General features: G+C 40.3%; 1 protein-coding gene across 1 annotated transcript; it reads left to right on the forward strand.

Moving 5' to 3' along the window:
- The first annotated feature begins 8,578 nt into the window (after window positions 1-8,578).
- Window positions 8,579-18,984, forward strand: si:ch211-71n6.4 (para-nitrobenzyl esterase). Its single transcript, XM_044031108.1, has 10 exons — window positions 8,579-8,656; window positions 9,961-10,231; window positions 10,592-11,012; window positions 12,698-12,805; window positions 13,752-13,936; window positions 14,544-14,743; window positions 14,830-14,888; window positions 14,981-15,148; window positions 16,143-16,370; window positions 16,672-18,984. The coding sequence occupies exons 2-10, from the start codon at window positions 9,968-9,970 to the stop codon at window positions 16,812-16,814; spliced, it is 1,776 nt and encodes a 591-aa protein (XP_043887043.1). The 5' UTR covers window positions 8,579-8,656; window positions 9,961-9,967; the 3' UTR covers window positions 16,815-18,984.
- The last annotated feature ends 1,297 nt before the right edge of the window (window positions 18,985-20,281 follow it).

The following is a 20,281-nucleotide window of genomic DNA, read 5'->3' on the forward strand; positions in this document are numbered from 1 at the left end:
CTTTACCCTCTAACTTCAGTCGCCCTCAGCTGCTCGCACACCATCAGACTGACAACGCGCTAACTGAAGTATGTGAGAAAGGTCTGGGAGGAGCAGGAGTATGAAAATGAGAAAGAAGAAGAAGAAGAAGAAGAAGAACATGTCGTCTTCTGCATGTCAAGACCTCATGATATAATGAGCTGACGGCTGCATTCCCTCCATATCATACCTGGTACTGACGCTGAAAAAGACTTAATTAAACCGCCACCTCAGACACTGTAGACCTCTATTTACTCTTTCACACTGTCAGTTGGAAACATGGTGGAAGGGAGTTGCAACAAATAAGAGGAGTGCAGGTCAATGGCGGTTCAAAGCGATGACATACAAGTCCCTCTGAGACTAACTGTGTGAAATGTAGTTTTATGAGAGCAGTCTGTGCTCTGTCAGTACCATCAGTAACTTCAGCGCTGACTGATGGTGAAAACAAACAGCTGCTCCTTCTCTCGTGGAAAGACGAGCGCTTGCAGTGATCGTATCAGCAGCTGCACACTTACGGCCCTAACCATACGGAAGCATAAACTATCTTTTCTTTTGTCATTTTGAAAAAAATGTTCCCATTTAACACGGCATCGCTTCAGGAAATGTCTCCATCCACAGGAACCTCCCCCTCTCATGATCTGTCACTTCTGCTAAGTATCTTGTTTTGTTTCTCCCTTCATGTTCCATGTCTTGTCTTCCTGTTTTATTTTGAAATCACTCACCCTTGTCTCTGTTTCAGGTTCCTGTCTACCCCGCCCCCTTCCTCGTCTGTGTGCACCTGATCCCTGATTGTGTCTTCCACACCTGCATCCTATCACTCCCTAATCAAGCACTGCTTATATTCCCCTCTGTGTCTTGTCTTGTCGCCAGCTCGTTGTAGTTCATAGCTCAGGTTCCAGCACTCTTTTTCACAGCCATAGTCTTGTCTTCTCGTGTTTTTGAACCTTGCCTTTTTGCCTGATGTTTTTGTACCACTGACCTTCCGTGTACCGAACCTCTGCCTGGAATTAAACTAAGCATTTGAGTCCCTTGTTCTGCTCAGCCATAGTTCATGACACCCCCAAAAAGGGCTCAAAACGCTGTAGTAAATATGGCAGGCCTGTAAGACAGAAAAAATAGAAGAAGACGTTGTACACATTATACGATCTCAGAAAATAAAAGTTATCATAGAGCAAACGGGTCAAAAAACAGTGACTTTGTATATTTTCTGACTTTTCAGACCCCCTGGTGTCAAATCTAGCGACTGAAATCGAGTCAAACTAGTTTCCTAGTGAGCTTCATCTAGTTGTATTTCCTGCGGGCGGAGAGTTGGTCTTGAGGCCCGTCACATATTGCGGATCCTGGTATACTCGCACGTCGGGGTCCTGTAGTATCTCACTTCACCATTGGGTGGTGGTACGCAGGGAATAGGACGCATTCCTACCAAAGCAGAAGACAGTGATGCTACAGCTCCCTTGGACACGTCTGGTCCGAGCGTCTCACAGCTGAAAGGCCTGTTGGGCGGGGGAGAGAGATGACGGTAACACCGACGGAGATGGGGACAGCGATGCCAGCGAAAGAGAGAGGTGGGACTATGACATCAGCACTTTCCCAAAGTTGCATAGTCATTGTTTTGACCCGTTTTAAGGGCTCCCAAAATGCCATTTCAGGCCCTTGTATATTATTATTTCTATTTTTTTAAGGCAATAAAGACAGTGAAAATGCATTTGAATGATATGTATATTAAAGTGGATGTTATGATAAAACATATTCAGAGAGAGAGTCACAAGTTAGTGGATCTGCACAACAAAACAAATGAAAAACAGATGATCCATGATACTGTCCCAGCAGGATCCATTTTAAAGTGGGCACTGCACGACTCCCAAATCTTCCTCCTTCACATCCTCTTCCTCTGTTTATTAGATGTCCTTAAAACTCTTGTCCCATGATTGATGACTCCCTGCTGTGCAGTGTTTCACCGCCGTTGCCATTTCATCGATTCATGGACAGATTCCCCGGGGAGAAGAGTAAATCACCCAATTACACCCCGGCCCCTCATTGATCTCTCGCTCCCCTCATCTCTCCTCCGAAGCAGCAGAAACTGAAGCACAAGCTTCGAACCACATTGTTGGGGTAAACATTAAAGAGTTGTATTCATATTAATGCCTCTTGGTGCTCACAAGAAACACTGTTGTGTCTTCACTGGGCTCCTTGCATAGAGCAATGAAGGAGGGGCTGTGGCCTGAAGAAGAAGAGAGGATTTATCATATCAAACGTTTTCTTTACCCCACGCATCAAAGAAAGTGCCCGAACACAGCGAGAGAACACGGGGCACAGCGGCGTTTGACTGCGCGCGCGAGAGCTCGAGAAATGTGTCAGAAATTGATGCTTGCAGACAAATTTAAGTTTGTTTGAATTCCGTAAAGGTGCATTAATACATTCATGGCCTGCAGAGGGCAGAGGCTTCATCAGAGCGCTGATGAAAACAGCTGCCTGCTGTTTCTAGAAATGTGCCTGGAAACAAAGACAATCAATATCATTTAATTTCATAGAGGGGGAAAAAAAAGGGTTCCCCATGGTTTAATAAGTTATATAACGCAAATTAACAACTAATTAAGTGATAATGGAGCTGAAAATATCCAATGATTAATTCAGTTTTTGCTGTGGGTTTTACTGACAGACTGGGGACAGGTTGAAAAGCTTGTTTTAACCTTTCACCCCGTTGCTCACATCATCAACTGTTTTCCTTTTCATGATCTACAGCAGTAATCTTCATTTTGGTGTCTATATTTCTCTCCATCATGTAAAAGATCTGCATTTCAGGCATTTTGCTTCATTCCTTCATTGTTGTTCAAAAAGACTTGTGACTTGTGCGGCTGCCCCGGCATCGTGTTACGGGCAAGAAAATAGTGCCAAATTTGATCTGACATAGTGATGGACAGCGGCTTTACTGCTCAAACGCTGATTATACAAACAAATTATAATAATAAAAAGAATTGACACAGAGACAGTGGCAGCAGCGTCATACTTTCATCAACACAGACTGGAGTGAGTTTTCCACGAGACATTTCTTGTACGACCTGCTGATCCGGCAGCCTCGAGCGGAGCGTAAACAACACGAACCCCCTGCTGAACCGAGGAGATTTTTTGATTTCCCTGCCCCTCCTCCACCAGCTTGTTCCCTGTTCTTGCTCTCTTCACAAATAGACTGACATGGCAAGTTCTTGGCCTCTCAATATTTCATCACTCCACTTAGCATAAAGAGCATCTATTATTCACACACAGAGAGGTGGTCTCACATCAGGACCATGCCAGTCGGGGGAGTCCCTGAGGGTCCTGGGTGTCACTGGGAATCTGCATGTGGGGGGAGGAGGGGAACTATTTGAGAGGAGGATCCGTGAGGATTCATTAACGCATCGTGTGCGTGTAGACATGGGACATTAACCCACGTGTTGGCTGAGCACAGCGGCTGCGTAAGCACGAAGCACATGGAAGCAGAATAAAGAGACAGCAGGAAGATTGCACCTGCATCCCCGAGGATTTAAACCCTGTGCCTGCTGACGTGTCCTTGAGCAGGACACTAAATCCAACACTGCATGTGCACACACACAGCATAATATATATAATATGATATAATAAATCAATGATAAATAATAAAACAGCATTGTCTTTTATGGCCAACATTCACCACTAGAAATGTGTTGAAAAATTAAAAAGCACTCAAAAGACAAAGAAGGAGGGATTCTCATGTAACTTTGATGGCATAAATATTCATTTTAATGTAACATTTCATTTAAAGTAGCGCTTCCGCTGTGTTAGTGTTGTGTCCTCAAATATTAAAACAACAACAGAATATAGGAGCTTAAAAGAGTGGAGGGACCACACGGGGGAAAACAGAGCAGCTTTATTATGTTCTGTGTTTTTTTGCTAATCAAAATGATTCTCAAATGAAAGTATTTATTTCTTCCATTCCGTAAACTTAACCAATTCCATTTAATCAAACCCAAAACAATAATTCAGCCCTAATAATAATAATATAACAAATCGTTACACACGGTAACAAAAACTGTATGTTTCTCCTCCTGACTGAGCAACAACCAACATCTTTGTCTGATGGAGAGCAACATCCTCATGCTAAGTGGTGCAAGGTTCCAAAAACAAAAACAACAAAAAAATGGCTCTTACAGATTCCACCAAACATAAACAGAACTGTTAATGTTTGCATTAATTTAAAGGTAGCCGTCTACAAGTTACGCAATCAGGCAGAAGCATAACGAGTCCATATGATATCACTTTTGTTTCATCACAACCATGAACAAGGAAAAGCTGGGAGTAGCTGAGGGATAATATGCAATGTTTTTTTTTTTATCAAATGTTTCGTCTCACATCGGCGTGGTTCCAGGCGTCAAACTCATTTCGTAAGAATGCTCTGAAATGCCAGCAGAGAAAATGACTGATGGGGGAATTAACTTCAGTAACCAGAGCCATTGATTTGCCAGGGGCAACATTTATTCTGTCAACACAGTGGAATTAAAGCCTCTGCAACAACATCAGAGGTCTACAGTTTCCTTTAATGTCTGTCCACAACAACCAGCACATCAGAAACTTTTTAAAATTCTGTCTACTTCAGTCCTCACCAGAGAGGAGGGGGAAGATGGAGATGAGAAAATCTGTCCACTCAACCCCTCTGGGAGCACAGACTGAGATAAAGTGATAGAGGGCGAAATGGGGGAAAAAGGAATGAAGCAGCAAAATAGAAATTGGAGGCGACTCAGGACGAGAGGAAAGTGCCGCATCCTGCTGTTTGTCCTGGAAGATTTTTATCAGCTGACTCAAGGTTGGCATTGTTTTTGACTTAATCGCAATCTGCAGCTTCATATTGATGAATTGATGTTCTGCTTTTAACCGTTACTACTGTACCACACTTACACGAGACAAGCAGCTAAAGATAAATGACGGATGATAATCTTTTTATTTTTGTGTTGACGTCAATTTTCCCTGGAGAGAATGTTTATCATCTGCTCGTAAATATTCAATCACGTCTCCGTAATGTGCCATTTTATTTTGTCTAAGAAGCTGCTATCTTGTTAAGTTTTTTACAATCCAGGTCTGCAAACCTGTCAGTTTAGACTGGTAAGCAAGTTAAACAAGTTAATCTACCAAGCACCAAACCACCGTAACATCATGCGTCTGTTGGTGAAAGTGTGAATTATTGCTGTGTTTGTGACCAGATATGGATGAGGGGGGAAATGGGGTGGAGCTTTTTGAGAATGGAAGGACCTACTGGTCGCCCGTCCGTCACAGGGCCATACCATAATCTCACCCTTCAAATCATGCTGCATTGACGAAGACCTGAAACTAGTGATTGAGGCCAAAAAGTCCTCCGAAAAATGTTGAGTGATGTCAGAAGTCAAGTGAGAATTTAACCTTTTTTCCCATAGACCTTCATTTTAAACCAATGGAGATGCTAAACATGATAAACATTCCACGTTGCTTTACTTTCCAGACCTTCAGACTATGTTCCATTTTTACCATGTTTGATCCTGTAACTACTCATGGGAACTTTTGGGAGATTAATATTTTGTTACACAGTTGGAGAATTATGCCTTTGAAATGACCCGGCACAAATGTGTTGTTAACAGCTTCATAGTTCACTCTAAAATGGTCTAAGACGACTGTGTCGGACTAATATCGGTATCAGTAGATACTCAAGTTTGTGATATCGGACACAAAAACTAGTATCGTCCCATCGCTAGTAGCTAGATACTGTAAGTATTTGATGCCATGACCAACATAAACACACCTCAATGGACACTAAAGTTCTCGAGGAACATTTGCATCAAAACACAGTGCAATTCTGAGGAAACACGTCCTGACAGCTCCAACACCAAAATGCTCCTAATGGAAGAGGACATTTTAGAAAGATTGACATCTCATGTGGTTTAGTGTAAGGAGCGAGCAGAGCAGCCTCTGTCTGTCTAACTTCTGCCACAGTTTATCCTGTGATGCTGAACTAACACCGAAGAAGGAGACAGGAGTGACTCAGGAGAGTCCATGTCAGTCCAGACATGTTTATGTCTGTCTTCTTCTTCTTCTTCTTCTTCTTCCATTTCTTCTGTGGTTCACTAAACCTGCCAGACGTTGTGTGCTGCTGCCGCTGAGAAATTAGACCTTTATTGTTTCCTTTTCAGGGGTAAATCTGTCTCCTCCTCCTCCTCACTCAAACCAATTTAGAAACTCTAATGTCTTCTTTATCTTCTGTAATAAAAGGCACAGAGGGCTGCATGACAGAGTCCACACGAACCACAGAGAGACATCCGATAAGAAGAAATGATCTATAGAAATAATATACCCTCAAAAATACATCCACACATAAGCTACAGACATTCATATACATTTATTTCAAGTTCAAGTAGTGAATGGTAACTTTTCCAGGAATAATGTGAAGTATTTAAATTGCTTGGTTTTTCATATAGATATACATAAATGTTTCTTTTTAAAACATTTTCTGCATATTTGTTTGGCTTTAATGGGGAAATAGAAAGACAGGAAATGCAGAAATGACTTGTAGTTACCAGTCTGGTCCACATCACTGACCCTTCCCCTCTTAAATAAGAATTTGCCCCAAATATAATATAATATAATAATAATATGAAACTGATTTTGTTATAAAATATAATTTGGGAATGAATTTATGTTGTGTGGGAACAACATTTACTTTGGTTGCCTATAAGGGAAAAAGAACAAAAAACCTGCCCATGTATATCTTGTAATTTGGGTTTGATGAGACTGAGCTACTTCAACCCTCAGACATCAAAAAGACGCAACAAAACATTAAGAGACGTTTCATATGCTGACTGATTACAGCTCTCTGTCTGGCCTGTTGTTAGAGCTGACTCATGTGTAGAGCAAGCTGAAATTAAAGATTTATTCCCACTGTGGGCCAACTGGTTGAACTCACTGATGCACACAAAAGGCCGTGTTTATTCCTTTCGTGGTTTAAATGTGTCCAGACACAAGTGCGTCTTTGTGGTTGGATGCAGATTGATGAGAAAAATGGCCAACAGGCTAAACCTTCAGGACTCTTAGACACTCCAATCAAACAATTAGTGGAAACATTTAACCACAACCACAAAACCGTCCTCTGCATCAATCTATATAGATTTTTTACTAATGTGGTTTATGTTGATAGTGATAGAGCCAGAATCCAAGGTCTCTGTGCTCATTCTTTTTATTGATTGTGGTAAACAACGGCCTGGCAGTAGATAATTGAGTAATGAGCCAGGTGAGGCTTTTCCTTGCTGTGGTGAAATGAGACATGAAACTACCTCAGGCTGTTAGAAAACAGCTGATCCTTGTGTGCTGTGCATAATTGGTGTTGTTTGTAATGAATAGAGCTTCGGCTAAAGAAATCTAATGGCTGACTGGGAACAAACTAGATCTTTGACCAATCAGTACTTTGTTCAATAACTGTACAGCTGTGGAGATTAATGAAGCACTGCATCATTGTGCTTGTCTACACCGATGGGGAAGGAGCATAGAAATACACAAGAGGAGCTGTTTATAAGATTGTGATACCAACCCATTTTGTTCAACATGAACAAATGAACATCAAATTTATGTTTTTTTATCAATATATTATTTTTTATTTTTACTAAAATACAGTATATATATATTGTTCAAGCCAAAGTAAACAGCCACTATAAAAAAACAACACCTCGGTGAAACAATGTCATGTAATTAGATGTTGACGTTAAATAATACATTTGGACGTGAACACAAAACACTTAAAAAAAACACTGCTTGATCCACATTTGTCAAATAGAGCAGTGGTTCTGAAACATTTCACAGTCAATTATTTCTCACCAAATAGATCTATTTAAAAATTACCAGCATGTTCAGTGAGCAACAACAATGATGTTTAATGTTTACTGACATTATAAATCAAGTGAGAGTTCGACTCATTTTCCCATAGACTTCCATTCAAATTTAGACCTTCTTTGAACCAGCAGAGTCGCCCCCTGGTGTCGCCCCAATATACTCTTACATCCTGATTAGATGTCTGTCTAGAGCAGACACGTCAAACTGAGGGCCACATTTGGCTACATTTGGCCCTAGACACAATTATATTAGACCTGCAAAATAATTGTATATCTATATTTAATGGTCTGGTGGTAAATGGCACTGGTTTTTTTCTGGCATTTTTTCCCCTTAAAATCACACCAGGTTTTTCTTATTAGAAATATTGTCATTTGGTTTGAAGGTAATGTTAATAAAATATTGTAATTGTATCATATTACTGTTCAATAAATGTTTGGCTTGGAGAGTGTTTTAAATGTTGGCCCCTTCTGTGAGTGAGTTTGTACGGAAGAGGATGAGGGCCACATGTAGTTTTTTTGTTAACACAATTTAAAGAAAAAAAAAGCGAGAAAAATGGTCGGAATTGAAAAACTCAGAATTCTATTTTTAATGTATTATTTACATTTGGCCTTAATTCTCTTCCGTACATTTGACATCCATGTGCACTGTCTCTTTAAACGTGACAGGAAGTGTGTTGAGGGCATTGGCGCTCGCGCTCCACCCTGAGGAAACTAAGTGCGTCAACTTTGGTTGAGTTCGTTTGTCTGCGTGTGCATTGGTGAGATGTGTACGTGACGTGGTGAGTAAAGTAAATCTTCCTCATGTGTTCATGTGTCTGAGTGAAGACAGAGACACGGGAGCGAGGACAAGTCAGTGTGTGTGGAAGAGTAAAAGAAAGATTTGAACTCAAAACCAAGAGTCAGGCTGAGAGCAGGAAACATGAAGACATCAAGTAGTAAACAACAACAGTGAGAAGAGTCGTGAGGTTGTTTTTAACAGTGTTTTCACCTTTGCAGCAGTAATTGAGCATATTATTATATTTGTAGTTTTATTTAGTCATTCTTTTTAAGTCATTCTTCTTGCACTGTAGTTAGTTCTGCGTCATATCCACTTATTGTTCCCCTCACTTTTTTTTTCATCATTTCCCTTTTGCCTTCTTTTGCACACACACACACGCACACATACACAGGCTTGCACAACTTTTCTTGTTTTTCTGCATTCACTTTCATTGGACAGCCTCAACAAAATCACTTACCTTAACCATACTATTATCAGTTAATGCCTTACCCTAACCTTAACCTAACCACAGCCCCAGAAATGAGGTTCTGCCTCATTAGGATCAGGTTTTCTAGTCTAGACAAGGACATTGTAATAAAAAATGATGTATGTACTTGTGTTGAATGTCCATATGTTAAATATTTTAGAAGTATACAACATATATGAACATATTTTTCATACATACTGTTGGTGTAGGGACACATCTCATAAGATTACATTTCTGCATATATATATATATATATATATATATATATATATATATATATACACACAAACACACACACATGCACACACAAACCACCTCGAACTATAAGTTCCACAGTCTCTTTATGTTTTCTTTACTGCATGATAACTGAAATATTACTGCAAGAATTAATCAGAAAACTTAATTTTGTGTTGGTTTGTAAAGTCCGTACAGAATACAAGCGTATTTAGCTTGCAGGGACATGGAAGCTGCTGAATGCTGGTGAATCTGAATAACACATTTAATCACCAAAGTCATTAAAATTCACAATTTCTCGAATGAAGGCAACAGTGGATCAACAACTCGTGTCATTTAAAAATGTTGAATTAAAAAGTGAGCCGTTTATAGAGTGATAACACAAACTTCAGTTTCCAGTCAGACGAGGTTGTTTTATGGCCAAATAAAATGGCATTCATATGCTTAAAATATTGCTGACTTCAGCAAGTGTAGATTTTATCAGATGATCCTTTTGTTAAGTGGCTCAGCAAACAGGTGTTCTCTGCACACATGTTTGCTCTTTGGCAGAGTAAATCACTTGCGATCTGAGGCTAATTTGTTTTTTCTGTTTGTTTTTGTCCCAGCGCGGAGATGAACGAGGACGCATTTGAGGTCCCTGAGAGGACCGAGTACCGGTATCTCGTTCAGGAGGAAGAAGAGGACGAGTTGCAGTACGTCCGTCACAGACAATACATCAGCCCCTTCCTGGTGCTCTCCAGGCGCTGCATCTTCTTCATTTGCCTTGGCGTGCTCACCCTCCTTGCTCTCGCCACCTATCTGGGTTACGTGGCCCAGACGCTGCCACCAGGTCTCGTCCAGGTGTTGACCGACTGTGGAGAGTACAGAGGGAGATATGTGAGTGTGGGCTCTATGTCATGGTCAAGACACTAGTTGTGCCATGGGCATGTGGTTTTATTATAAATATCAAGAAAATACAGCATTAGTTATTTTCAACATCACAGTTTCAAGAAAGATAAAACCATTAGACACTAACCCTTCAGTGAAGTTTTCAACTTCTTTTCAATGTGAAAAGATCATAAATTAGTGATTTATGTTATGTTGGTTGCACAGTGATGTGGCGGTAGCGCCAGTACCTTACAGCAACACAAACCAGTCCTCAGTTTGAGGGATTCTTTCAGTCTGAGGCTGATCATGAAAGATGTCTTCAGTCTGTATCTAAATCTAAATTTGCAAATCTTTTTTTTTTTCTTTCAGAAAAATGGAGCCTACTCCTTTAAGGGTGTGCCCTATGCTGCCCCACCCATTGGTGAGCTGCGTTGGGCTCCTCCAGCTGCACCAGTGTGCAAGAGCACGGTGAATGATGCGGGCCGCTTCCACAGCGTGTGTCCTCAGGTTCGCCCGATGTCCAGCACGGGGAAGGTGATTGGTCAGGAGGACTGCCTCTTTATCAACGTGTGGACGCCCACGCTGAAGCCCAATGCCAAAGTACCTGTCATGGTCTGGATCCATGGAGGACACCTGCACACACTCAGCGGAGGAGAAGAGGGCTACTCACCCTCCGAGAAGCTTGCTGCGGACACGGGAATGGTTTACGTCAGCTTTAATTACAGACTGAATGCCTTTGGCTTCTTGGCCCTGGAGATACTAAGAGAAGGTTCTCCAAGTAACACATCAGGTCTGTCCATGAGACAAACGCACACACACACACACACACACACACAGAGCAGGGAAGTACGTTCACTGTACCACTGGAGTTTGTTTTACGGTTGAAACATTGTTAGTCTCAATTTTCAGAAACCAGCATCACAGTGAAGCTGATGAGGAAGAATCCACCAGCAGCAGCAGCAAATCATGTGACAACCTGTCCATTGAGATGATCCCTCATACATAACTTTGATGCACATTTTGAATTAATCAATTGTTAAAGCTGAACTTTGTGATTATTGATCACTTATTCCACAGTGTTTTTTCTTTTGAAATTGAGAGGTTTTAATTATTTTTTCACTCTTAAAGGAACAGTGAAGACATTGAACTGTGTTACTGAATTCATGTAACAGGAACTCATGTAGATTCCAGTGTAAACGGTACCAAACCCTAGTGACAATTGCTTACACTCAAAAACAACTTAAAAATGATAGGTGGAGCCTTGTGATGGACAGATTCAGTGGGGTCATCTGTCACAAGTAGTCACCTTGAACACTTCCTGTTTTAGATGAGCTTGAGAATACAAGCACCAGTGGTTCTGCTTTTGAGGCAGAACCACTGGTGTCACCAGAGAGCCTTTGACATACTGACCTCTTCACTATTGGGCCTTTAAATTGGGACTTGAGAAGTCATGTTTACATCATGGGAAGATTTAATCACAATATGCTTGGTGCTCAAATTGTAAAGTTGTGAAAACCATTGTTGCTCAGAAATGGGAGTTATGGGCAGGGAAATGAAGATTAGTCACTTGGGAAACTTTTCCTGAGACACAATACAATTCCAACATGACTTTAATGACAAGATGTAAATGAACTTGCCATCAACGGAAAATCATTTATGAAAACATCAGCACAAACATCACAAATTGTGATTCCTGAGCTTTCAGAAACTTTTCACTTGAGCATGGGGTTCAGTTGGAGAAGTTGCAGCTGAGTATTTCTCACCTCACCTTCGCTTCGTTTTTCTGTAAAAAACACGTCGGTCCAACATGGTGTCCTCCGTAGAGAAGCTCAGTTAAATCTCTGGTAATGAATATAACAATTCATACATCGATTTATTCACAAAAACCTATTGACAGTAGTTGATTATGTTGATGATCACTGTGGTGAGCTGCATTCTGTTAAAGTTATAACAGGTGTTCATTTTCTTACAGGCTGTGTCCCACTTAAGCCTTGAAATATTCATGGTGTTTACATTGTGCTCCCAGTCAAATTGAACACTTAATCTATACGTTTCCATTGAGATGTAAATACTTAATGAATGTTAATGTGATCTGGATAAATGGAGCTAATTTCCGAGGCCCTCTCTTCCATGTTAATGGAACGCCGTGGGTGTGTGTTTTTGAGTTTTCTTCTGTTGCATAATACAAATGAGCCCGCTGTGACCTTGATGTGATATGACCTGGTAAATGAGAGAGCGTCACATGACAGGATGGCGTGATGGCAGGGCACACATGTCCCTTTTCATCTTCCAGGATTCGCTTCTGTCACACTCGCCAGTCTAATTTTGAACACTCCTAATTCCGTGCCCCATTTCCTCACCCCCCTTAGCAAGAAAATACTTAAATTTAGTTTCAAGGAAGAAAATGGGACACCGGAAACAAGGCCGCATCCACGCATGTTCTCATTGACTAAACCCCCCTCCTCTCACCTACAGGGAACTATGGCCTCATGGACCAGATTGCATCTCTGAAGTGGGTCCAGAGGAACATACACGTGTTTGGAGGAGACCCTGGGAAAGTTACCATATTTGGACAGAGCTCAGGTATTTAATGAAATTCTAAATGATAAATAAAATGGGGGGTAAAAAAAACCCAAACGCATTCAAATGTGTCGCTGCTGTGACACATACTGAGCCTGTCAAACCTGCCACCTATAAAATGAGCTGAGATCAAAGATCAATGAAGATCAAACCGCAGCGTGCTTCAACATTCCTGTCACTACAGGAAGCGATGTTGCCAAATTAGCACCTTGTTTGCCAGGCCACTCGCGAACAAACGGGTGACAATGTAGATTTATTTTCACATTAAAAACCTTGCAATCAAAGGCACATTTACATACAAGAGAAAATAAAAAGACACAGGTCTTTACATCAAAGAAATTATTTTAAAAAAGGAATCTGGGAATAGAAATGCATGCAACAATAAATCATAGTGGCAGCTGGTGTAAGTAACCATTCTTCTAGCTGGTCACCAATTATGTAACTTAAGCATCATGTTGTCTGTAAGTCCAGGATTTCTGTAAGTCCAGCATTTTGAAGCTCTTTCATGGCTCGTAAAAGTCTCTGTCATGGAAATGCCAGAACAGTATTAACCCTGGGTTTATCTCTCACTACTTGTCTGAAGTGATTTTATCCAAAGAGAGCACTTTCTTCACAAGTAAATCTGGAGACTAATCTACAGCTGGTTGCTTTGAACTACTTTCTGCCGTCTTGCCTTTACTACCACTACACACCTGTGCACCATGTGCAGCTTATTAATGCCCATGTTTACAGTGTGTCGATGTGTTTGCAATTACGTTCAATGTATTCATTTTGACAGTGCTAAAGAGAATTTATTGTTTTTGTTGGACTTCATTATTCATTTGGAGACCAACCAAACAATGAAATATAATAATGTGTCCGTTAATTCATATTCAGAATGTTAGTCAGTTGCAGCCCTAACATAATGTTTTTTTTATTCTCTGCTGTGATTTACGTGGGACCTCTTAAGTGTGGACACTGATGATGTCCCCGCTGGCGAAGGGTCTCTTCCACGCCGCGGTGGACATGAGTGGCCCATACCTCCACAACACCACACTGAAACAGGCCGAGTCGGACAATCTTGTGTTCCTGAAGAAGACGGGCTGCAAAGACCTGACCTGCCTCAGACGTCTCTCTGTCCGAAACGTCCTACAGGTGGGAAACACTATGATGTCCTAAGAATATATTAGCTGCTTTCTGTAACCATAAGCACTGTCACTTTACATTTTGCTCGGTGGTTACAGTGGTCTGTGTTTCAGTTTTTTTTTGCCTACACTTCCATTCTGTTATTTAAATTCTATAAATCTATGTCCTGGGTTGACTATTTGTCTCGGTGTAGCTCTACAACTGTTATAGCACTTTATCCAAGGAACATTTCCCTGTGCTGATAATATGTAAATAAGTAGTATACCTGTAACATACTAATACACATACATAATTACCACTTTACACCCCCGTTTCCAACTTGTATAAAATAAGTGAAAGCAGTTGAGTGCAGCCAGAAGCATGAATGCATTAGTAATGATCATGTGACTAGAGAAGGCACCTCCAAGCCCCACCGAGGTTGCTCAGCTCACCACTGTGTCAGTACACTCCTCTGTCTCATAAGCTTTAACAGTTATTAAGCAATCCTGAAAACAGATCACCATCAAAATCTAACCATTCCCTCCAATCCATCCTTTACTTTCTGAGTTATGCTTCTCACAAACAAACAAATAATATTGTCCTACAATAAAGGGTGTTATTATTATTATCATATTAGGCTGCCCCATGGCAGGAGTACCCATACTGGGCAGCAGAGGAGATGACAGACCTGCCCACCAGAGGGCGTTATATTAGAGCTATGACAGTAGTGGATGGATTGGTCCTGGACGCTCCATCTTTCGAGGTGTGGGAGAAGAAGGGAGGCCACAGTGACGTCCCGTTCCTCATCGGGTCGACGAAGCAGGAGGCGGACTTCAGGTGAGTAGTCACTTGGTTCAGGATCATCACTGACAGCTGTTCCCACTCTGTCAGAATTGTAATCAGACTCTGTGTCTTCTCTGTAGTCCACGGGCTGCAAACATCTCCACGTGGACCTGGGGGGACTACAGGTGGTTCGTTACAGGTAACAGCTGCTGTCGGCTATATTTGAAGTATATTCTCAAGGCAGCCATTTTTTTTTCTGACCTCACATTCTCATGCCCCGTCACCACTCAGACAAACTTCAGTCCTTCAGTAAGAATCTCACCAGAGACGCTTTGGACCTGTATCCGAGCTCAGCACCATGTCCCACCACGGACCGCTGCCCAGAGAGGGCCTACACCACCATGGTGTCCGATATCAGGGTCACCTGCCCCAAAAACGAGCTGGCCCAGATAGCTGCAGGTAAACTCTCTCACAACTTCCATGCACAATGATGGTGTTATATCTGGTTTATTGTTAATTTGCTGTACACACCGCAGTAGTGCAAAGAAAAAGAGAGAGTGTTTCCCTTGGGATCCACAATAGGAAAAAACAATAACCAATAATTGTAGTTATTGTGGAAGCATACGTCAATAACAATATACACACTCATCTCTGAGATGTATTTAAAGTGGCACTTGGAGATCTAAAGCTTGACATAATAAGGGACTCATTGTTTAGCAACAAATGTCAAATTAAACTATATTGACAAATCATTTCTGACAATATATGCTGCCTGTGTGTGTGTGTGTTTTTCACACATTAAGCACTGTTTAATATTGGTTTTATTGAGCAGTCACTCAACTGTTCAATAAACTCAGTACTGGAATAGTTTCAACACTTGCAATGAGAGTGCGCCGTTCATATTTTATTGGCATTGTGGGTAAAGAAAGAGCATAAACATGAAGTGCAGTGGCAAAGTTGTAGCATATTTTACCTTTATATAAATATATGGGTAGAAAGAAAGAATGAGACAGACAGAAACAAGGTGTTGGACACTATAGAAATATATAAACTAGGAAAATATGAGATGAAACGCAAGAAATTCATGCAAACAGAAGAATAAGCCATATAAGAAAGTATAAACAAATACTCTAGCAGCTGTACAAAATGAATATTTTCATGCGTTATAGAATATTGAAATTAAGTGTAAAAATATAGTACCTAATAACTTAATAAACCATTTAACAACAATGGATATACATAATGTAGGTGTATGTTAAGTTGTATAACCGAGTGTTTTCTGACATACAAAGCAGATCCGATGTTGAGTTCCACAGCCTGTGACAGAAAAGAAAATTTTGGTCCGTGGTGATGGTGAAACATTGCCCCAACATTGCACTGCCCCCTTGTGGCTGAAGGTGTGAAGCTGCAGTGTTAGAGTGGAGATAAAATGTTCCTCTCTGTTCATGTGCAGCTGAACTGAACAGCCCCGTGTATCGGTACGTGGTGACCTACACGCCGTCAGGACAGGTCAACGTGTCCACAGCGCTCCTGCCCTTTCCCAGCCGCTTCTCCTTTCACCGCCTTGATGCCGTGGCTTTCTTTGGCGGACTGGAGTTTGTTCTGGGGAAGCCGCTTTCTGAGGAGGACAAGAGCTTCCAGGGTCTGATCACACAGCACCTTGTCAACTTTGCCAAAACAGGTAAAGACCATCCTGTCTCTGCATGTTACTGCATTCATTAAATATTTCAGTTCAGTTCTTCTTGTCAGTCTGTGACAAGAAGAAGCACAGACAGTTATGGTCATTGTCGTTGTTGAAGCATTTTAAATGATGGGTGTTTCGTGTGAGTGTCAACTGACCCCAACATTGTCTCGCTGTCTGACTTTCAGCCAGAAACATGACCAATCATTTCATTCAGACTGGCTGGTGAACTTGTGCTATATCACCGTGGCTGCAGTCTCCACATCATTTCCTATTCTAACCTGTGCTCTCTTTTGTGCAGGTAAGATGGAAACTAATTGGCCTGCGTTCCCAGAAGCCACAGGTCTCCTTTCCAGCAGCCTGAAGCTGGTCCAGGACTATTCCTCTACTCGGTGTGATCTGTGGAAGGAGAATGGCCTGTTCGCCTACGCCTGGATGAATTGAGCCATTTTCAGCTGCTTAAGGTTTTGGTTGTTGATCTTTTTTTCACATTTTTAAAGGGCTTGTTTGCAAAATTATTCATGCAATAATCATTTTTTAATGACTTACTAATAGGAATTAGATTCAGGTTTGGATTTGCACGCTCACATAATGCCGAAGCAGTGAACAGTTACTACTACCACTACTTATATTTAAGTAGGAATAGAGTCCACCAATATCAACACCAGAAAGTTTTACCAAGCACAGTCTGTCCACAAACAACCAGCTAACTCTCTCTCTCCCTCTAACAAGACTTAAGTGTTGCTTTGGTCATATCTTTATTCTGCATCCTGTCCATGAGACTTGTCGTAATAATTTGGGAACTTAATATTTAGCCCCTTTAATAAAAACTGGAGAAATTATATCTGGATGCCGATCATTAGATGTAGAATTTCTTTTCACAGAGCCGTTGGAAAATTGTTTTTGTTTTTTTGCCTGATAGAAGAAATAGATACAATCTAAAACATACATTATTATGTATGTGCACACCTTGTGTACATTAATTTCATAGTTCATTGACATGAAAGAGACTCGCTGTGGACAGGTGAGATATTTACAGCCTCACAAGCTTAAATTCCCTGTAACGTGATACTCATGAAAATGTGTTAGTAACCACTAACACTAAAATAATTGAAGTTTTAAATGATATAAAATTCTGCTTCATTCTCTGCTCTGAGATTGTTGCACACACAAGTCTGGTCTACCTGCTCAAGTGGGGACCAGAGTCCACAAACATCCTGGTTCGTCAGTGTTTGTACAGAATATTAACATAAACACTCCGTTAACGTGACTTTTTTTTTTTATTTATTTTTTTATTACCATTTTGGTGCTAGTTTAACGACATATTGCACATAAACTGAGCTAGTTTAGCAGGAGGAGTTGAGCCATCATGAAGCCATATTTTTAGACACGTCTCAACATTTTTGAAAAGACTACTGGAGAGAAGCTATTTTCAGGTTTGTAACTCCATCATTCTTTACTCCACATGTTCTCAGCCACGTTTTTATTTTTTACATATATAATGTGTGAAGACAAGAAATGCTGAGTTTGCTTTATGGGATCTCTAAAGGGAATTTGACTTGTTCCTGGGTGAATATGCAGTACTCTGTCTACAGTTTATTTTTTTATAAATTCAGTGGCATGGTTGCAGTGAAGCTGTGAGATACTGTGTGAGCTTGATTTGTTTATGTGTGTGAACTCGTGTTTTTAAGTTCTGCTTTTTTGCACTGATTTATTTTGTATTTTAACCTTTATCCACCAAGTTTTTGCACTTGTCCTGAGAACTTACGTGTAACATGAGGCATGTACAGTACTGTGCAAACGTCTTGGAGCACCATTAGATTTGTTGTTTTAGCAATGCTATAATGACTATACAGTATAATAATTTCAAATCACCCTATTGGGACACATCCACAAAATGGGCGAAACATGTACACAGTATTAGATAACACGATTTCAGAGGGAGAAAAACATTAAAGTGTCAAGTATTTGGTGTGACCTACCCTCACACTTGAACAGTAGCATGACCCTGGCTCTCTTAATAAGTCATTTTACTGGTAAAAACCTGTGTTTGTCCTACTATTTCATTTGTAGAGAAATATCTGCTGTGAAGGTCTATTACACCAGGTATATTCAAGACATGTTTGAGCATTAAATACAAATGCTGTATGAGTTTACCTCAGTAACAGTTTAAGGAAGATAGAAGACCAAGTGTTAGTCCCCTCAGTCTTATCCAAATGCCAATGACCACAGATTTTCACAGACTCCTTTTGATCCCAAATGTTTTTATTTTGAATATTTTCACTTCTATTAGAGACAGTATATCTCTAATTGTTTTTAACCACATTTTAGCTTTTGTTATGTTGAAATACTTGTGTTTTATTGCTTTATATGCTCAGTAAATTGACACCACTTTTTTTATTTTTATTTTATCTGTCACTACAGTTGTATTCGTCAGTTGGGTTCATGGTGATCCAGGTAAAAACACTTATCTTAGTTCAGGCTGTCATGGCTAAAGGCTAATGTCCAGGAACGGTCAAGCAGCTAAGACAGAAATGTTTCACTTTTGTCTAGAGAAATGTATGGTTTGAAAAGTATGACTAACCACTTAGTTTAAATACAAACTCTAACTGAAGATTGTTTGAGTCGTTTTATTCTTTGTTTATTTTCTGTCAGAACTCATTCGTGCAACGTGAGAGGAGAAGCTGTATATATCGGAAAGTATTAAATCTTAAATTAATATTCAATCTTAAAATAATAAATATCAATTTATTATCTGAATCTCGCTAGCCAGGTATAAAGCATGTTGTGTTTATTTATTTGCTTTATGTGATCTTTTTTTATATATATTTCAGAATGAAAAATCAAAGTAAAGGACAGCCGTGCATGTTTTGAATAATTGGTGTAATAATGATGTTAAATCTGTGGGGAGGATCAATGAGAGTTGTTGCTGGAAAGGAAATTAAATTTTGTCCCAATATTAAAAGTTATTGCACAGTGTAATGGTGAGGGAAATAGGACACCACCCGTCTTGCTTTGACTATGTTGTTATCTTTGCAACTGAGAATTAGCACAAAGTAAATGTATTATTCTACATCTATTTTTTCACTCAGGGGTGCTTATTATGACACAGTACCACATATACTGTACCAGCACCCTGCTACTGCTTTGTGATCAAAAAGGAATATGAGAATTGTTGTTTCCCGTTTAAACCACCACAGCATTATTTGTTTGTATACTGTAAAAAATATAAAGGAGACAAAATGCAAAATGACAACAAACAGATGTCGAAGGACTCACAGCCGTGCACCTCATATGGAAGTAAATTGACCACAAGAAACACGAGTCGGCTCCAAATACTGAGAACGACAACAAACAGAAACAGATAAATCATAAAATGACCACAGAGACACAAACTAACCACAAACGGATGCAAAACAACTACAAAGAGACTCTCAGCCACCACATGAAAACACAGTGGCAACAAATAGTGAAAATGACAATAACAGAGTTTCAAGACATTTGAAGAGAGGCTCATACCACAGCTGCATAACTACACATTTACTCACAAGAGCAAAACAAATTCAAAATGACAATTAATGACTCGACTCAGACTTAGACACTGGGAACTAGGGACTCAACTTGGACTCAAACACTGAGGACTCGACTACAACACTGGCCAGAGATTTCACTGATCATCACAACATCTGGCCACATGATTCACTAGTCCTCTATTCAGTGTATCTGTCCAAATGATTTGCTGTTAATTGAAATATCTGGCCAACGACTTCACAGGTCATCACGACCTCTGTCAGGCCAAAATGTAGCTCAATGATTTGCAGGTAATTTTCTTTAAAAAAAATGACACATTGGTCATCCAAAACATCTGATAAGAGGAAAATGGCTAAATTAAAGACTTATTCATAATAACA

The sequence above is a fragment of the Solea senegalensis genome, linkage group LG7 (assembly GCF_019176455.1).
Source record: "Solea senegalensis isolate Sse05_10M linkage group LG7, IFAPA_SoseM_1, whole genome shotgun sequence".
NCBI classification, from domain to species: Eukaryota; Metazoa; Chordata; class Actinopteri; order Pleuronectiformes; family Soleidae; genus Solea; species Solea senegalensis.

What these genes read in the sequence shown, in the direction of transcription:
- si:ch211-71n6.4 (XM_044031108.1), top strand. Translation starts at nt 9,968, where the DNA reads ATGAACGAGGACGCATTTGAGGTCCCTGAGAGGACCGAGTACCGGTAT. An exon ending in GAGAGTACAGAGGGAGATAT is followed by an intron (nt 10,232 to 10,591) that starts GTGAGTGTGGGC and finishes TTTTTCTTTCAG; the next exon opens with AAAAATGGAGCCTACTCCTT. An exon ending in AAGCAGGAGGCGGACTTCAG is followed by an intron (nt 14,744 to 14,829) that starts GTGAGTAGTCAC and finishes TCTTCTCTGTAG; the next exon opens with TCCACGGGCTGCAAACATCT.